The 15,961-nt window shown below is 43.4% G+C and overlaps 1 protein-coding gene across 1 annotated transcript; it reads right to left on the bottom strand.

Annotated features, from left to right (window-relative positions):
* Positions 1–6,740: 6,740 nt before the first annotated feature.
* LOC123232970 (cytochrome P450 1A1-like) lies at positions 6,741–15,094 on the bottom strand. The gene is made up of 7 exons (XM_044659106.1): positions 15,071–15,094; positions 11,020–11,881; positions 10,087–10,213; positions 8,031–8,120; positions 7,805–7,928; positions 7,371–7,457; positions 6,741–7,026 (listed from the first exon to the last, which is right to left on the bottom strand). The coding sequence occupies exons 2-7, from the start codon at positions 11,854–11,856 to the stop codon at positions 6,741–6,743; spliced, it is 1,551 nt and encodes a 516-aa protein (XP_044515041.1). The 5' UTR covers positions 11,857–11,881; positions 15,071–15,094.
* Positions 15,095–15,961: the final 867 nt, after the last annotated feature.

Below are 15,961 nucleotides of genomic sequence, written 5' to 3'. Positions count from 1 at the left end.
CTGAGGCCGGGCCTGAACCCAGGACCTCCCGTCTCCAGGCCTGACTCTCATTCCACTGAGCTACCCAGCTGCCCCAATTGTTTTAGTTTTAATGGTTTATTAAATTTAATTTTGGAATTTGGAATTTAACAAACGGTAAGTAAAATGTGCATTTCCATTTACAAAGTAAAACAAAAAAGAATTGCATGTGAAACTATAAACCTCTATTACGTACAGCCTGCTTTTCTTTTCAGATATATTTAACAGCTACAATCCTATTGCATAAGAAATATATACTTATTTTACTATTACAGGATTTATTAAATAGCATTATAAACATACTTAGTGATCTCAGTATTATGGTGGATAAAGGTTTAAAAAAGAAAGAAAGAAATATGTAAGAACTGGCATGAGATAAAAAGGTCTGAATGGGTTTCTGATGGAAGGAATAACAATATCCATGAGATCATAGTTTCATGTCGATCTATAATTAGAAAATGAGGTTGCTTATTTCAGCTTAAAAATCTATGAATCAAAAAGATAGGAGGCAGGGAAGAACAGAGAATTAACAGCTGTATCAGTCCTTTAGAAGTAATCTATTCCAAAATGTTCATTTTGTACATAAGGAAATGGGCCCTGAGAAACCTGCTCCAGTTCACAAAGTAGAAGTGAAAGAAAGGAAGGCAAAAGCAAGTGTTTGAGCTCCAAATCCACTGCACTGTGATCGTACCCTCTTGTTGCATACATACATCTATATATTTTTGTGTACATAATTATTTGGATGTCATATACTCTAGTAGAACTCCTTGGGGACAGAGACAATGTTTTGGCTTTTCTTTACATCTCCCAGGTTTAGAATAGTAAATGCTTAATCAGTGCTTGTTGACTGATGGATAAACCATTACCAAGGCCTTGTTGGGTCCAAGAAATCTTAGCAATCATCTGGTCTAAACTCTTTGGATAAAGAGAAGAAAGTGACTTAGAGGATCAGAGATTTCCAGTTAAAAGGAACCTCAGAGGTTATGTAGTACAATGCCTTCATTTTACAGAAGATGGAATTGAGGCCGAGTTCAATGATTTCCCAAGGTCACAAAACTTGTAATCATGAAATGTAGAATTTCCATTCAGGGGAGTTGAACCAAGGATTTCTGACTCCAGATCCAGGATTTTTTCTAAGACAGTATAGTAAAAAGGGCACTGCTCTTGGCATCAGAAAAGTTGGATTTGAATTGATAGGAGCATAGAATATTATAATTTCAAGGGAACTTAGAAGTCATTTAATCATATTACACACACACACACACACACACTTTAGAGATGGGAAAATTGAGGCCTAGAAATGAGTTTAATAATGAGCCAAGTCTTATTTAACTTCTCTAAGTTTTGGTTTTTTAATCTGTATAATGGAGATTAGTAATTCTGCAGTGCCTACTTTAAAGTATTGTTGTAAAGAGTGAATGGCATAATGTGTATAAACTCCTCATGCCCATAAAAATAAGAACTATTATTTTGTTTCTGGCCTGGGGGCAGAGACAGGGAGATCACACCCAGCACTTCCATTTAGTCCTAGGAGACATAGGATTGTGATTCTTGAAGGCAAAATTTCAAATCAGTAGTCCCATTGCTCTGACATACAACCTTCTCTCTCCTACCAGGACCCTACAGAAAACATATGTTTATTTTTTTAAACTCTTATCTTCTGTCTTAGAATTGATAATCTGTATCTGCTCTTAGGAATAGGCAATTAGGGTTAAGTGACTTGCTCAGGGTCACACACCTAAGAAGTGTCTGGGGCCAAATTTAAACTCAGGACCTCCCCTCTTTGGGCCTAGCTCTCTAGAGATCCACTGTGCCACCTAATGTTCCTCTCGTTCTATACTTAACCACAGAGCTCCACCATCCACTTCCAAGATGAAATGCTCAATACATCCTGAGTCTGATTTTCTTCTTAAAAACAGAAGAATTTGACATCAGGCATTTGCAAACATGTGGGTTAAATCTGTTTTGTCAAAGGGGAGAGAAATTGTGCTTGAAAAAGACCAGTGGTGGCACTGAAAAAGGAAACAGATGATTCACTCATATGTTTGGTTTTTTTAAACCAGTTCCAAATAATTTCGATGATTATTGTATTTTCTATCTCTTTATTGAACTGAAGAGTCTTCCTGGCAAATCTCACCCCCACTTCTCCCTTTGAAACACTCATGTAGACCATTGGAACTTTCCTAAGGATTTTCAATGCTAAAAGCAATGGAAGGAACCATACAGAAAGTGAAAAGGTTTTCTCCCATTCCTCTCTCCACTAAAACACTCAAGGAAAGGGGAAAGTCATAAGTAAAAGTTAATGCTGACTCTTGGAATAGGCAAAGAACAGAGATAGTATTTGCCAGCATTTAGGAGGGAAAATATACTCCAGCTAACTTGAGCTTATCATCATAGGCACTGCAGTTGTGGAAGGAGGTTAGGACAATGAGGAGATGTGATGGGATTAGGGATGATGCCAGAAGACCAGCACCAAGGCTAGGGAAGCAGCTGGGGTGAAGAGAATGAAAATGATTTTAAGTGTTTAAGGTTAGTTTCCTTCTGTCCCCCTTCTCCAAACCTTTTCTCCCTTCCTGTTTATCCCTTCCTTTCAGAGTTCCCTTTCCTTCCCCTCTCCCTTTGCCCTCTTTCACTTTCCTGAATCCCTGACCCAAACCACAGGGCCACTGCTAGAGACAGAGTTGTAGAGACTTCAGTAAAAGTAGGAATGGACCTGCCGGCCCATGTTGAAATTCGGCAGGAGTTTTCCTCTTATAAAATTATGTATCAAGGGCAGCTAGGTGGCTCAGTGGATTGAAAGCCAAGCTCAGACAAGAAATCCTGGGTTCAAATTTGGCCTCAAACACTTCCTAGCTGTGTGACCCTGGGCAAGTCACTTAACCCCCATTGCTTAGGTATTACTACTCTTCTGCCTTGGATCTAATACACTGTATTGATTCTAAGATGGAGGGTAAGGACTTTTTTTTTCAAATGTATTATTGAAGCTTTCCTTTTTAATTTGATATTACTGTCACCTTGTAAAGGTGAAAATTAATGGTTGGACAATAATTTTATGAAATTATGTGGTGGCCAATATTTATTATATCTTGTCAGAAATATATTTACAAAATAGAGAGGAAACAATAAAGTAGAGAAATGTGAAGGGGGTAGAAAAGTTATCTATCCTATCTTAATCCAGGCAGAGATTAATTAGCTCTCAACCAGGAAGGCTGGTAGTGAGTAATCACATAGCCTCCTCCAAGATGGAAGCTAATTTCTCCAGAAACTCCTTTCCTAAAAGGAGTCAGCCTTTCAATCACCCCACGAAGTAGTCCAGGAATCAGAGTCCAAGTTGAAGCCAAGCTCCAAGCCCACGATCCAAGCCGCACACAGTCTCCAGCTAAGCTCCCTCAAAGACTCTCTCCAGTCAGGAAACTATCTCCACAAGACTGAACCAAGAGGATTCATGGCTTTTTATGGTGATTTCTTGTCCCTGCCCCTCATCACAGGAACCAATTACAGTTTCCAAATTGTTTAGCACTGCCCAGGGTGCAGTGTTTGTGGGAACCAGTTCTCACCTTCTGGAGGGGTGAATATTCATCAAAAGGGTTCACAGATTCCTGGCTGATTGAGTTTCTGAGGGTGATCATAGGATTCACAAGTTTGGACCTGAGTTAAAAGGGTAGAGTAAGTGACTTGTGAGTTCTCTAAGTACCTTGCTAGCTTCTCACCTAGTACTAAGTAGAGTGTTCAATCTTTTGTTGATTCAATTCAAACATAGACTAAGGAGAGTTAATCCTGTCTTCACAATCTAAGTAAGGGGTACTTAAGTTAGTGTTAACTCAAAATAGACAAGGGGAATAAAGGATTCTCTTTTGCAAGTATAAACTCAGAGAGAACAAAGAATTCCCTTTTACAACTTCCAAAGACTTCCCTCCCTATAGGATCCTTCTTGAACAAATAAGTATGGACAATTTAATACATTTCTCCAAAGAAATGGGAAATGCTTGGTTACTCTGGTGTAAATAACATTAGTAGGAGAATTGTCTTTTGCTGATAACTTTCAGTGTGATCTTGGACAAGTGACTTCCCTAACCTGGGCATGTTTCCTCATCTGTAAAATGACAGAGTTGGATCAACAGTCTTTTTTTCTAGGTCAGGATAATCTACTATTATACTTTAGATATTTTATGGGCTAAATGGGTTTATGAGGGTTGGGGTCCTCCTAACTGCCATATTTCAGATTGTTCCTATGGGAAAATATCTTCCATGGGTAATGAGATAAGAGCAGGATAGGGTATTGGACCATGCATCTGAAGCCCTGAATCTTGCCTTAAAGACTTATTGGCTACAGAATCACAGGCAAGAGAGAGCTTTAGCTCTTCATCCATTAGATGGGATACTTGTATTACCTACCTTAGAGGATTGCAAACCATAAAATATTGGTTATTGTTGTTAACTCTAGGATTATAGTTTGTTTACAAGATGGCAAAATATATGTGGTCTTGCATTGTTCTCCCTCTCAGACTGTGTACACCACACAGCCAAATATTGGGCAGTTTTCTTAACTGTTCCATGTACACATGTCTTGTGTCTACCATAAAGACTATAAGTTCCCTGAGAAGAGGGCCTGAGAATTCTCTCCTTTCAAACCCTGCCAGTGTAGTATGTGAACCACACTGACTGGCACAAAGAACTATGTGTTCAAGGTCAAGATTCACAAACACTGACTCAGGGTTTCTGAGATACATTTTTATTATTTCATGGATATGTTACATAAATGTTCTGAGATGCTTCAGTTATTCTTCCAACCTTCCACCCTAGACTCTCAGGGCTGGAGGAGACCTCAGAGGTCACCTAGTCCAATTCATACCCAAGCAGGGATCTCCATTTCAACGTTTTAAAAAAGTGGTCATTTAACTTCTGCTTGAAGAGAACATTCCACTCTGGGATATTTCTAATTATTAGGAAGCTCTTCCTTACAGTAAACAGAAATCCACCTTCCTGTATCTTCTGCTCATTGGTCCTCATTCTGTGGCCATGCAGAAAAAAAATCAAGTCCTTCCACCATATCAATGGTCTTTTCCCAAATAATACGCAATATATTAAATACCAATATGCTGAGGGCTTGAATACAAGAACTCAATGCAAATGGATGAGCAAGAAGGCTTAGCAAGTTGGTTAAAAAAATATTCTAATATTATTTACTCCATTCCCTACCACATTACTCCAGGGGTCTTCCTGGATCTTCTAGTCCCATTTCTCCAACCTTCCATTAGGTACCACTCAGTCACTTGCTCTTCAGAGAAATGTATAAAAAGAGGCATTCAAAGGCAAGAAGTGTTTGTGATTAAGCTGAAAGAAAGTTGGTCTTCCTTGTGGAACTCACTAGACCAATAAGACATATACTAAACTTGGAAAGGCTTCCATGATACTATAAGAAAGGGACTAGTTCATGATGTGCCCATGCTTGTGGTGATATGGAGTATTTTTCTGAAGCTGGGCTTGGCCCAATGCCAATCACATACTTGTGACCTATCTATTGAGTTCCAACCTGGACGGTCTCTCCCCTGAACCCATCTTGAATTGTCTGGAAAAGGGCTCAAAGTTTCCTTCTTTTCTGCAGAGTGGAATAAATCTGCCCACACCCTGATGGAATGAGACAATCCTGGTGACTGATTTCATGTCTGCTCTCTTCTCTCAGAGAGTTCTCAAATACCTTGCCTGAAGTTTTCAGAGGCCCAGGGACTCTCTTGTCCCCATCCGGACCTCTTCAACCAAAGAACAGCATAAGCATTCTGTCAGTGGAGCAACTACTCACTGTTACCCTCATGTCAAATGGGCTATGTGAAGAGAGAATTAGACTCTCTTAGTTTATTTTTAATGTAATCAATCAGCAACCTTTAATTTAATCAAATCAAGAACTTAAAGTACCCCTACTTAGCACATAGCTTACCATTAAGTAAGAGAGTTCACAAGTCACTTACTAGAGTAAGCTCACACCTCCAAAGGCCATTGCCCCTACACTGTAGTGCTAGGCAAATTGGGAGTCTGTAATTGGTTCCCATAAAGTGGGGGAGCAATAGGAAGTGACATGGAGAAAACTGCTTTAAAAAGGCCAGCCCGAGGATTCATTCTGTGTTGGTGAGCTAAGCTGAAGGGAGACTTGCAGGCAGTCATTTTCCTGGACTCGTCCTGGGCTGGAGCATTCTGTATTAGAGGCTTGCTAGGTGAGTGACTGGGGCTGAAGGAAGAGGCCTTCATTGGTGAATTTCTGGCTGAAGATGCCACTGAGACTTCCACGTGGAAAATGGGACTTGAGGGAGCCCTTGCCAGGTGCTGAGCTGGACTTCACCAAAGCAGTACTTAGGGTGGTAGGCTAGATAATTCTCTACCTCCTTCCTATATTTCCCACTTTAATATCTCTTCCTTGTTATAAATAAAAGCTGCTAACAGTCCTTTTGAATTAAGGGCTAATATTTTATAATTGGCGACCACAATCTTCTTTTTAACTCATAAATATCTTGTCAAACCAACTTTTGCCCTTACAGCTGGGCTCCTGTGCACCAAGAGGAAAAGCCAGGGACTGAAGGGTGAAGTAGTCCTTCTAAAGTAGAGAACATCAGGATGTCAGAAGTTGGAACACTACTGCTGCTCAAATGTTTATCGGCTTCATCCTGAAGCTTCTCTCCAGGCTATCCAAGCAAGCCAGGGAAAACAACGGCATTCTTGTTCTAGTCCTCCTAAGAGCGCAACTTTGTCTGGAAATGCTGACAGGGGGTGTGCTTCATTGCCAACCCATAGACAGGGGTCAAGTCCACTTTCACTCCAGAAGGGACACTGAACTCCAACTGATGCAGTAGGATGGACAGGAAAAGGAATACTTCCCACCGGGCAATGGTCTCCCCAATGCACCTTCTTTTCCCCAGGCCAAACATAATCACCTTCTCACTCAGGGCCTTGTTGATAGTTCCGTCTACATTGAGGAATCTCTCTGGTCGGAACACTGATGGGTCTCCCCATATTTTCCTATCACAAGAGGAACAACAGATGAGGCAGGGGTTTGGGATACAGGGCAAGGGTGTCCAGACAGATGTCAGAGCCCTAGATCCAGGCTAGAGCTAGGGGAGAGGTGGGTAGGTAGGAGGCAAGGGCAATGGCATGCATGAGTGTATACCCTGCCTTGTAAGCCCCTTCCTCAAGGGGTTAGCTCAGTGAAGATCTGAGATTCAAGACTTATCCTCTTGAGGATGGCCTAGCAGGTTTTGCAGTAAGAAGGTCTCTAGTCCTTCATTTGGTTCATGGGCATCATCAGACAAACCAAAGGCTTTCCACCAAAGGATTTGCCCCCCTCAGGTCCCAAGATGACTTACTGGTCATGGTTAATCTGCCATTGATTCACAAAGACGCATCGTCCCTTGGGAATGTAGAAGCCATTCAAGGTTATGGCTCTGGTTGTGCTGAGTGGGGCAAGAGATCTCTGTTAGACTCCAAAAGGAAGTCAGGGTGTGTCCCCCATGGTTTCCCACTTACTCCCTTCCCAAAGACTCCTGGTTGCCACTACCACTGTTCTTTTTCCTTAGTAATTACTAGAAGGTTAGAGGTCAGGAGAGACTGACACCCATTTTCCTGCCATCCCTTATGTCCCAGAGAAATCTGGGCTTGTGGATCAGGAATGATTCTCCTCCCACCATCTCCATCCTCCCCAAATGGCCTGATTTTGTCTTATTCCTGGTGACTTCTGGGCATTAAGGAGAATGCAAAGTTCAGGTGTGCAGACCCCATCCTTTTGGTTACAAGGTCTCACCTGTGGGGAATGGTGAAGGGGAGGAAGGAAGAATGCCTGAAGGTTTCGAGGATGAAGGCCTCCATGTAGGGGAGCTGAGTTCTGTCTGAGAGGTGGGGCAACCGTTCTCTGCCAATCACCATGTCTACAAGACAGAGGAGAGTCAAAGGGAGCAATCTCAAAGCCAACCCTGCCACTGGGTCTCAGAAAGATTCAAGGAAGATGACTTGCCAGTCATTCCACCTACCCAGCTCCTCCTGAATCTTCTTCTGGACCTCAGGCTTTGCTACAAGGTACATGAGACCCCAGGAAAGGGCTGTGGTGACAGTGTCGAAACCTGGACAGAGCAGAAAGAACAATAACAATAATTATAACTACCATCTGTATAGTTTTAAGATTTTACATGTATTGTACCTTATAATAAACCTTGAAAAAAGAAGTGCTATTTTTAACCCTATTTTACAGACAAGGAAACTGGGGCTGAGATAGGTTAAATAGGTATTATCTGAGACAAGATTTGAACTTGGAAGTCTCCTGGTGCCCCAAACACTAGCTCCATGGATTTTGGTGACACAATATAGTCTTTCCAAATGCTTTCACCATTGTTAGGCCTTTGGGTCATTAACACATTCCTGCCATATAAGGAGAGTAGTGACTATTCTCATTTTAAAGATGTGAAAAATCGGGGCTCAAAGAAACTAAGTGAGTTGCCTCAGGTCATTCCAAAGCATCACTGCTAGAACTGGGACCAGAACCCAAGTAGTCTATGCTCTTCTTTTTTTTTTTTTTTTTAAACCTTTACCTTCCATCTTAGAATTAACACCTCAAAAAAAATCAACACTAAGCATTGGTTTCAAGGTAGAAGAGTGTTAAGGGCCAGGCATTTGGGGTTAAGTGATTTGCCCAGGGTCACATAGCTATGAAGTGTCTACAGCCAGATTTGAACCCAAGACCTCTAGACCTGGCTCTCTATCCACTAAGCCAATCAGTTGCCCCTTGCCTAGGTTCTTTTTCCACATGAAAGAGCCTCCCGGATATGGGCACAGAAAAACCAGCCCTTTTCAGATGTAGCCATTTCTTTGGAGTTGCATGTCATAAATCTTCTCTTAAGTTGTGCCAGGGGTGAGATCTCAAGAAGAATTGTGGGGGAAAACTTTGCTCCATGATCCCCAAGGCCCAAAAGTATAGGACAAAAGTCCCCCAGAACTTTCCTAGAAAAAAACTTGTCCCCAAATAAACAGTAGAAGGGTGTCTTCATGGCTAAAGGAATCTACTGAAAGCCACAGCTGAATCTGAAATCAACAAGGCTGATTTTGTCCTGATTTCAAATGAGGCAGCCTTAAAAATAGACGTCCCGGAAGATCCTATGGAACCTGGGAAAGACCTGCCTTATCCATAAATAGAGTGGGCTGTGGGTGCAATATGCTTTGAAGTAGGCCAGAAAGATCTTTAGTTCCCAAATACCTCCAACCCAGGCCTGTCATAGTGCCTGGAATTCTACCATTAGGGCTTTATTCTACTAGCTTAAAATGCAACATTTCTAGGAGGGGATAAAGAATGAAACACTAATCAGACATGAACACCTTAGAGTGACTTGGTCTACCAGATCTTTTCCAACTAGGGATCAGTTAAAAGCAGGCAAGGGGGGGCAGCTGGGTAGCTCAGTGGAGTGAGAGTCAGGCCTAGAGACGGGAGGTCCTAGGTTCAAACCTGGCCTCAGCCACTTCCCAGCTGTGTGATTCTGGGCAAGTCACTTGACCCCCATTGCCCACCCTTGCCAATCTTCCACCTATGAGACAATACACCGAAGTACAAGGGTTTAAAAAAAAAAAAAACTCTAAAAAAAAAAAAAAAAAGCAGGCAAGGAGGGGGCAGCTAGGTGGTTCAAGTAGATTGAGAGCCAAGCTCAGAGACTGGAGGTCTTGGGTTCAATTCTGGCCTCAGATACTACCTAGCTGTGTGACCCTGGACAAATCACTTAAACCCCATTTCCTAGTCCTTACCTCTCTTCTGCCTTAGAGCTAATACACAGTATTAATTCTAAGACAAAAGTAAGAGTTTAAAAAAAGGGAGGCAAGAAAAGAAGGAAAACACAAATAAGTTCTGAAACAGAGGAGGGTAGAAAGAGGTATGGGAGAAAGCATCAAAGTGTGGGTGGCCACAGAGGGCAGTGCCTGGCCCTGGAATGTTGGAAGATAGACCAGAGAAGAGATGAGGGGCCAAACCTCCTCAATTGCACAGTTGGGCTCAAGGCTGGCAGTGGACCTGGGCATTTATAGGACAAGATGGAAGACAGTTCTTACCGGCTCCAAAAAGGTCTATGACAACGTTGACAATCTTCTTTTCTGACAGGATGATGTTGGCATTCTCATCCAACTTCTTTTCTTGGCAGTGTTCAATTAGGCTGTCTGTGATATCCCGGATGCAACCCTGGTAAAGCAAGGGTGGAGGGTTAGAGCAAGCAGGATGCCAAATGCCAAACTGCTGTTCTGCCTAGACTAGTGGTATCCTTATCCTCTTCCAGTCATATTTATTCCCATCTCTGCACCTTTTCTCCAGGTATTTGCCAACCCTGGAATGTCTGGTCCTTTCCTAGCCAAATCTCCCATTTTACCTGACCCAAGTAAACTCCTACCTCTTCTGGAATATTTTTTCAGATCCCTCCAAGCCTTCAATGATTGGTCCTTTTCTAAATTCTTCTAGTACCCATTTATTACCTGAACCACTCATATGGCTTTTTGTCTATAAGACTATCTGAGATTGATAGCTAATCTTTTCTCTGCATCCATACTGTGAGCTCCTAGATAGCAGGGACCAGGCCTTACACCTCCCAAATTCCCCTACTGTGCCTTAAATATAGAAAATACTCCATGAACATGTATTGGCTTCTTGGCCCAAATGGCTGACCCAAACCCTCAGGCACCCGAGCATGCACGCACACACATACACACACACACACAGTAAGATTCCCTATGGGGGCAGTTGGGTAGCTCAGTGAATTGAGAGTCAGACCTAGAGATGGAAGGTCCTGGGTTCAAATCTGGCCTCAGATACTTCCCAGCTGTGTGTCCCTGGGCAAGTCACTTGACCCCCGTTGCCTAGCCCTTACCACTCTTCTGCCTTGGAACCAATACATGGTATTGATCCCAAGACAGAAGGTAAGGGTTAAAAAAAAGACTCCCTATTCCTGGTTCTCTCTATCTGGGCTTGATGCCAATACACCTCCCCTTGGTTACCTTCTCAAACTTCTTGTAATGTTCTTTCACCAGTTTTTGTGTGAAGTTAACGATTTTTTCATTCAGATCCCGGAAGGCTGTCATCGTGCTGCTGGGAAGGTATTGGAGTATAGGGATGAAATCAACTGGATTCCCAGAGGCGGTGACCTCACCAAATTTATTGCTCAGGTGGACAATACTAAGTAACTCTTGGTCATCATGGTCGTAGCGCTTTCCAAAGCAGATGGCACAGATGACATTGGCCACGGACACCACTATGTACTCAGTGGGGTCAAAGTGTCCCTTCTGCTCCTGGAACTTCTGGATCAAGTATTCAGCCTCCTTGCTCACATGCTCCTCCAGGTAGCAAAAGGAAGAAGATGAGGAAGAGGAAATGGAGAAGGCCTTCAGAGCATTCTGGGTCAGCTTCCTTCGAGCGGCCCATACCTCCCCTGAGTCAGGTCCAAAAGCCAAGGACTCTCCATCCAGGACTAAGGAGAAGCTGTAGAGGTCAGGCCGGCCCTTGAAGTCATCCCCTTGCTTCACCAGGGCATGCCGAACAGTTTCCAAACCACTCAGCACGAGCACTGGGGTGGAGCCAATCTGAATCTGCATCACATCCCCATACTTCTCTCTCATTTGGGCCAGGACCAAGTGGGGATTCTTCCCCAGGGTCAATACATTGCCAATCAGAGGCCAAGCCCAGGGCCCAGGTGGGCTTTTGAATCCCTTGGGGACCCTTTGATGGTAAGAGCCAATGATCCAGAAGACCAGGCAGAAGGTAACAGAAACCACTAGGAGCTCTGTGACACTGAAGGATTTGGAGAATCCCAATAAGGAAAGTATACTTGTCATCATCTTTGGTGGTTAGCAAAAACTGTTCCTGTTCAAGATAGAGGCAAGAGGGGGGGGGGGGGAACAAACAAACAAACAAACAAACAAAAAAAAACGTAAAACCAAATGGATTGAGAGCCACACCTAGAAATGGGAGGTCCTGGGTTCAAATTTGGCTTCATACTTCCTAGTTGTATGACCCTGGGCAAGTCATTTAACCTTTTTTGCCTCGGTTTCCTCATCTGTAAAATAGCTGAAAAAGGAGATGGCAAACCACTCCAGTATCTTTGCCAAGAAAACCCCAAATGAGGTTAAAGAGTATGGGATATGACTGAAACAACTGAACAACAACAATCTATCCCGGAGATACAGGATAAAAGTCTGGACCCCTTGATCCTTTGGGGAAAATCTTCTGAGATCCAACACTACATACAGTTCTGTTTGAAGTCCAATCTTTAAAAGGGAGAACAGGTCAATGAAATGTCAAATGTTTACTAAGCACCTATTATGTACTGGGCACCACCATGGAAAGAAGAGAGAAGAGCAGATTGAAGGTGTGCTAAAGGAACGGGATTCCTAGCCTAACTAGCCAGCTCCCTTCCACTCAGCAGCAAGCTCTGGATGGGAGCCACTGGATCTAGCAAAGCCTGAGTCTGGGCTGTGCTCCTTGTCATTCAACATGTTAAGCACAATGGATAGTCCGTTGCTAAACCCCTGTCAGTGTCGGCATGAAGGGAAAAGATGGGAGGAGTCTAGTTATCTGATGAGCTCATTTGGAAAAAAAAAAAAAACAAAAGTAGATCTCTAGGATGGAGAAATCCAGGCCATAGTTTCTTTCCCACTTTGGTCTCAATGAATGAATGATAAGTTACTACTCTATCAGTCCAAGGCTGACAGAAAGGGATTACTCTGAGAGCTTTTGGCTGCAAAGAAACTCCTGCCTGGAATTCCGAATGAGATCCTAACACAAAGGGCACTACTGTGGGCTTAAGGAAAAAACACATAGTAGGGAATGCAAATACAGCTGGAGCAGCACTTTAGAGAAACTTCAGAGGCGAGCCAGCTCTGTACACAGCCCAGGGGCATCTAGCTCAGTAGCCTAGCCTATTGCTTTGCCACTAGAAGATTCTCAAGGGATATTTGCTTAGTGAATGAATCACCAAATAAATGAATAAAAGTGTAGTAGAAACAGCACCATTCAAAAAGTTGGGAAGTCAGGGGCAGCTAAGAGGCTAGAGGTCCTAGGTTCAAATTTGACCTTAGACACTTCCTAGCTAGGTGACCCTGGGCAAGTCACTTAACCCCTATTACCTAGCCCTTACCACTCTTCTGCCTTGGAACCAATACACAACATTGATTCTAAGATAAAATGTAAGGGATAGGAGAAAAAAAAAAGACCAACTGCTTCATTTTTACTGGTGGGGGAAACTGAGGCCCAAAGAGAGCCAGGGATTTTCTAAGAGCACATAATTGTTCATTAGTGGGCAAGACAATAAAAAAATTCCAAATTTCATGACTTTGGGTCCAGAGATTTTGTCACACTACAAAGAATCATAGAATCTCAAAATTGGAAAGAAGCTCATATGTCAACTAGTCCCATAGGTACAGAGCAGAATTCCCCTCTTTCCCTGAAGGTGGTCAAGCAGCCTCTATTTAAAGACCCACAGTTATGGGATGAAAGTTGGGGGAGGCAGAAATTCTTATTACTTTCCAGGGAAACTTGTCCTGCATTTGGACAGCTCTAATAGATAGAAAGTTTTTTCTTACTAAATCTCCCTCTGCAACTTCCATACATCATCATTATTACTTTTGCCTTCTTTGGCCAAGCAGAAGAATTCTAATCTCTTTTCCACGTGACATCCCTTCAACTGCCTAAAAGTACTGGTCAATATGCCTCTTCTCCCTCACCTCCATCAAATAGTCTCTTCTCGGAGCTAGACATACCTAGTTTTTTCACCCAATCCTTTATATAATATAGTCTTGAGGTCCCTCATCACATCAGGCACATTCCATTGGAAGTACTCCAGCTATTTAAGGACTCTTTAAAATGTAATGTTCATAACTACTGCAGATCTGGACCAACCAAATATTTGTATTACATTATACTGCCAGCCAGATTAGGGAAATGAAGCTAATTTTTAAGAAATAAATAGCCTGGATAAGAATGTGTCACTTGGGGGCAGCTGGGTAGCTCAGTGGAGTGAGAGTCAGGACTAGAGGCAGGAGGTCCTAGGTTCAAACCCGGCCTCAGCCACTTCCCAGCTGTGTGACCCTGGGCAAGTCACTTGACCCCCATTGCCCACCCTTACCAATCTTCCATCTATAAGACAATACACTGAAGTACAAGGGTTTAAAAAAAAAAAACAAGAATGTGTCACTTGACAGATGATTGTCCTATCTCCTATCCCCTTTATCAAGCTAAGAATTCTGAAGGGCTGCTACAATTTCTGTAGTAGAGTTTCTAGTGCATCCTTATCCCCAGTCATTTAGAGAATAGATGGACTAGAGAAAATCACCAAGCTTCTCACTATGTTAGAGATATTTGGAGGCAGTGGCAGCTGGAATGGGAACCCCAGAGCCCTAAAAAGTAATGCCTAGAACAGTCCCTGGTAGAGCATTTAATCCATGTTGACTGCTAATAGTGGTGTAATAATACTATATGTATATGTAGTATTACATTTGGACAAGTTGGACATATATTTCATAAACCTTAGAACTTCATAAATGCTTATATGGAGCTCTAAGGCTTATGAAAACCCATTTTTCACAACTCTGGGAGATAAGTAATGCAAGTATTATCATACCCATTTCACAGATAAGGAAACTGAGGCTAAAAGATATGAAGTGATGCCCCTGCCCCCCAGGATCACACAAGCTGGTAAAGATCAGAATCAGGATTCAAAGCCAATTCCCCTAGATTCAAGTCTAGAGCTCTTTCCACTCCATTAGCTAAAAGAGTTGACTGCAGAACCCAGGTCTCTTAGAGTTATAGAAGAATAGGACTGGAGTCAAGACGTCTGGGTTTCAACCCTGGCCCAAATAGATTAACTGAATGACCCTGGATAAGTCACTTGACCTGTGGGGAAGGCCAGCCTTTCTTTCCCCACTACCATCTCTTCGAGCCCTCCCTGCTCTAAAATCTGATGACCTCCTCTTCCCCAATCTTGGATGCCTTGAAAAAATCAGAGGGCAGAGCTGGTTTCCTTTATTATTAAGAGGAAGGGGGAGAGGCACTTACCTATGCCTGGTAGCGGGGTATGCCTGGACCGAGAATCAGAGAAGTCTAAGACCAAGGGCTCACTCAATCTTGACCCATAGATCTCAAGAAGCAGTTACCTCGTTTGAAGGTGTGGAGTAGCGAGCGCCCAGCAAACCTTTATATGCAGCCCGCCTCACCCTTATTGGTTGAGATGACTGGCAACGTCTCGGATACGCCCTCTGGTGGGGCGGGGCGGGGCCAAGTTAGTGGGGGTCTGCTGGGAGCAGGGAGGAGACTGTACCCCGAGTAGTAGAACAAGGTTGTGAGTGTCTATCCCGAATTAATGGCAGGGGCGCAGAGGAGCTGAAGGGATGGAATAAGACTAAGGGGGTGTCCTAGCCCCAGGGTCCATTATTGGAGGGGGCACTCTTCGACCCCTTTCTTGAAAGTGAACCCTCAAATACACGTAGTTCTTCAAGCCTAGAATCACAGAGTTTTCGGGGGTGCAGGTGGTCAGTCCGAACTGGACAAGGGTGGAAAGAACATTAGCCTCCCTTCCGCCGCCCCCTCCCCCCCCACTTCTTGAGAGTTTTAGGGCACCTTCGGGTTGCAAAGTTGCTGATTTCTGCGGACTAAACATCTCCTGCCCTGTCCACCTCACCCCCATCTTCTCGTGCATACACCCCCACCCCACCCCAAATACACGAGGACCCTGAGGTTTGGGAATCGATTGAAATATTTGTAAAAACGCTCAGCAAAGTGCCTGGCACATAGTAGGTGCTTAGTAACCACGGCTTATTCCCTTCCACTTAAGCCCCTGGGAAAGGACTGAGGAGGGTGGAAGAGTGGGCGGTGCTGCCTCGCCTGAGTCCCCGCCCCCCAGGAGCCCTAGGTCGCCCAGCTCGGGTTACACAGTGTCCAGGTTCGCGT

Source organism: Gracilinanus agilis, chromosome 2 (assembly GCF_016433145.1).
Source record: "Gracilinanus agilis isolate LMUSP501 chromosome 2, AgileGrace, whole genome shotgun sequence".
In the NCBI taxonomy this organism is placed as follows: Eukaryota; Metazoa; Chordata; class Mammalia; order Didelphimorphia; family Didelphidae; genus Gracilinanus; species Gracilinanus agilis.
The sequence above is the reverse complement of the archived record's forward strand: the minus strand, read 5'-3'. Positions and strand labels throughout refer to the sequence as shown.

Coding starts and splice junctions, on each gene's coding strand:
- LOC123232970 (XM_044659106.1), bottom strand. CDS start 11,856: ATGATGACAAGTATACTTTCCTTATTGGGATTCTCCAAATCCTTCAGT. Junction 10,214..11,019: donor ATTACAAGAAGTTTGAGAAG/GTAACCAAGGGG, acceptor TTGCTTTACCAG/GGTTGCATCCGGGATATCAC. Junction 8,121..10,086: donor CATAGACCTTTTTGGAGCCG/GTAAGAACTGTC, acceptor TGCTCTGTCCAG/GTTTCGACACTGTCACCACA.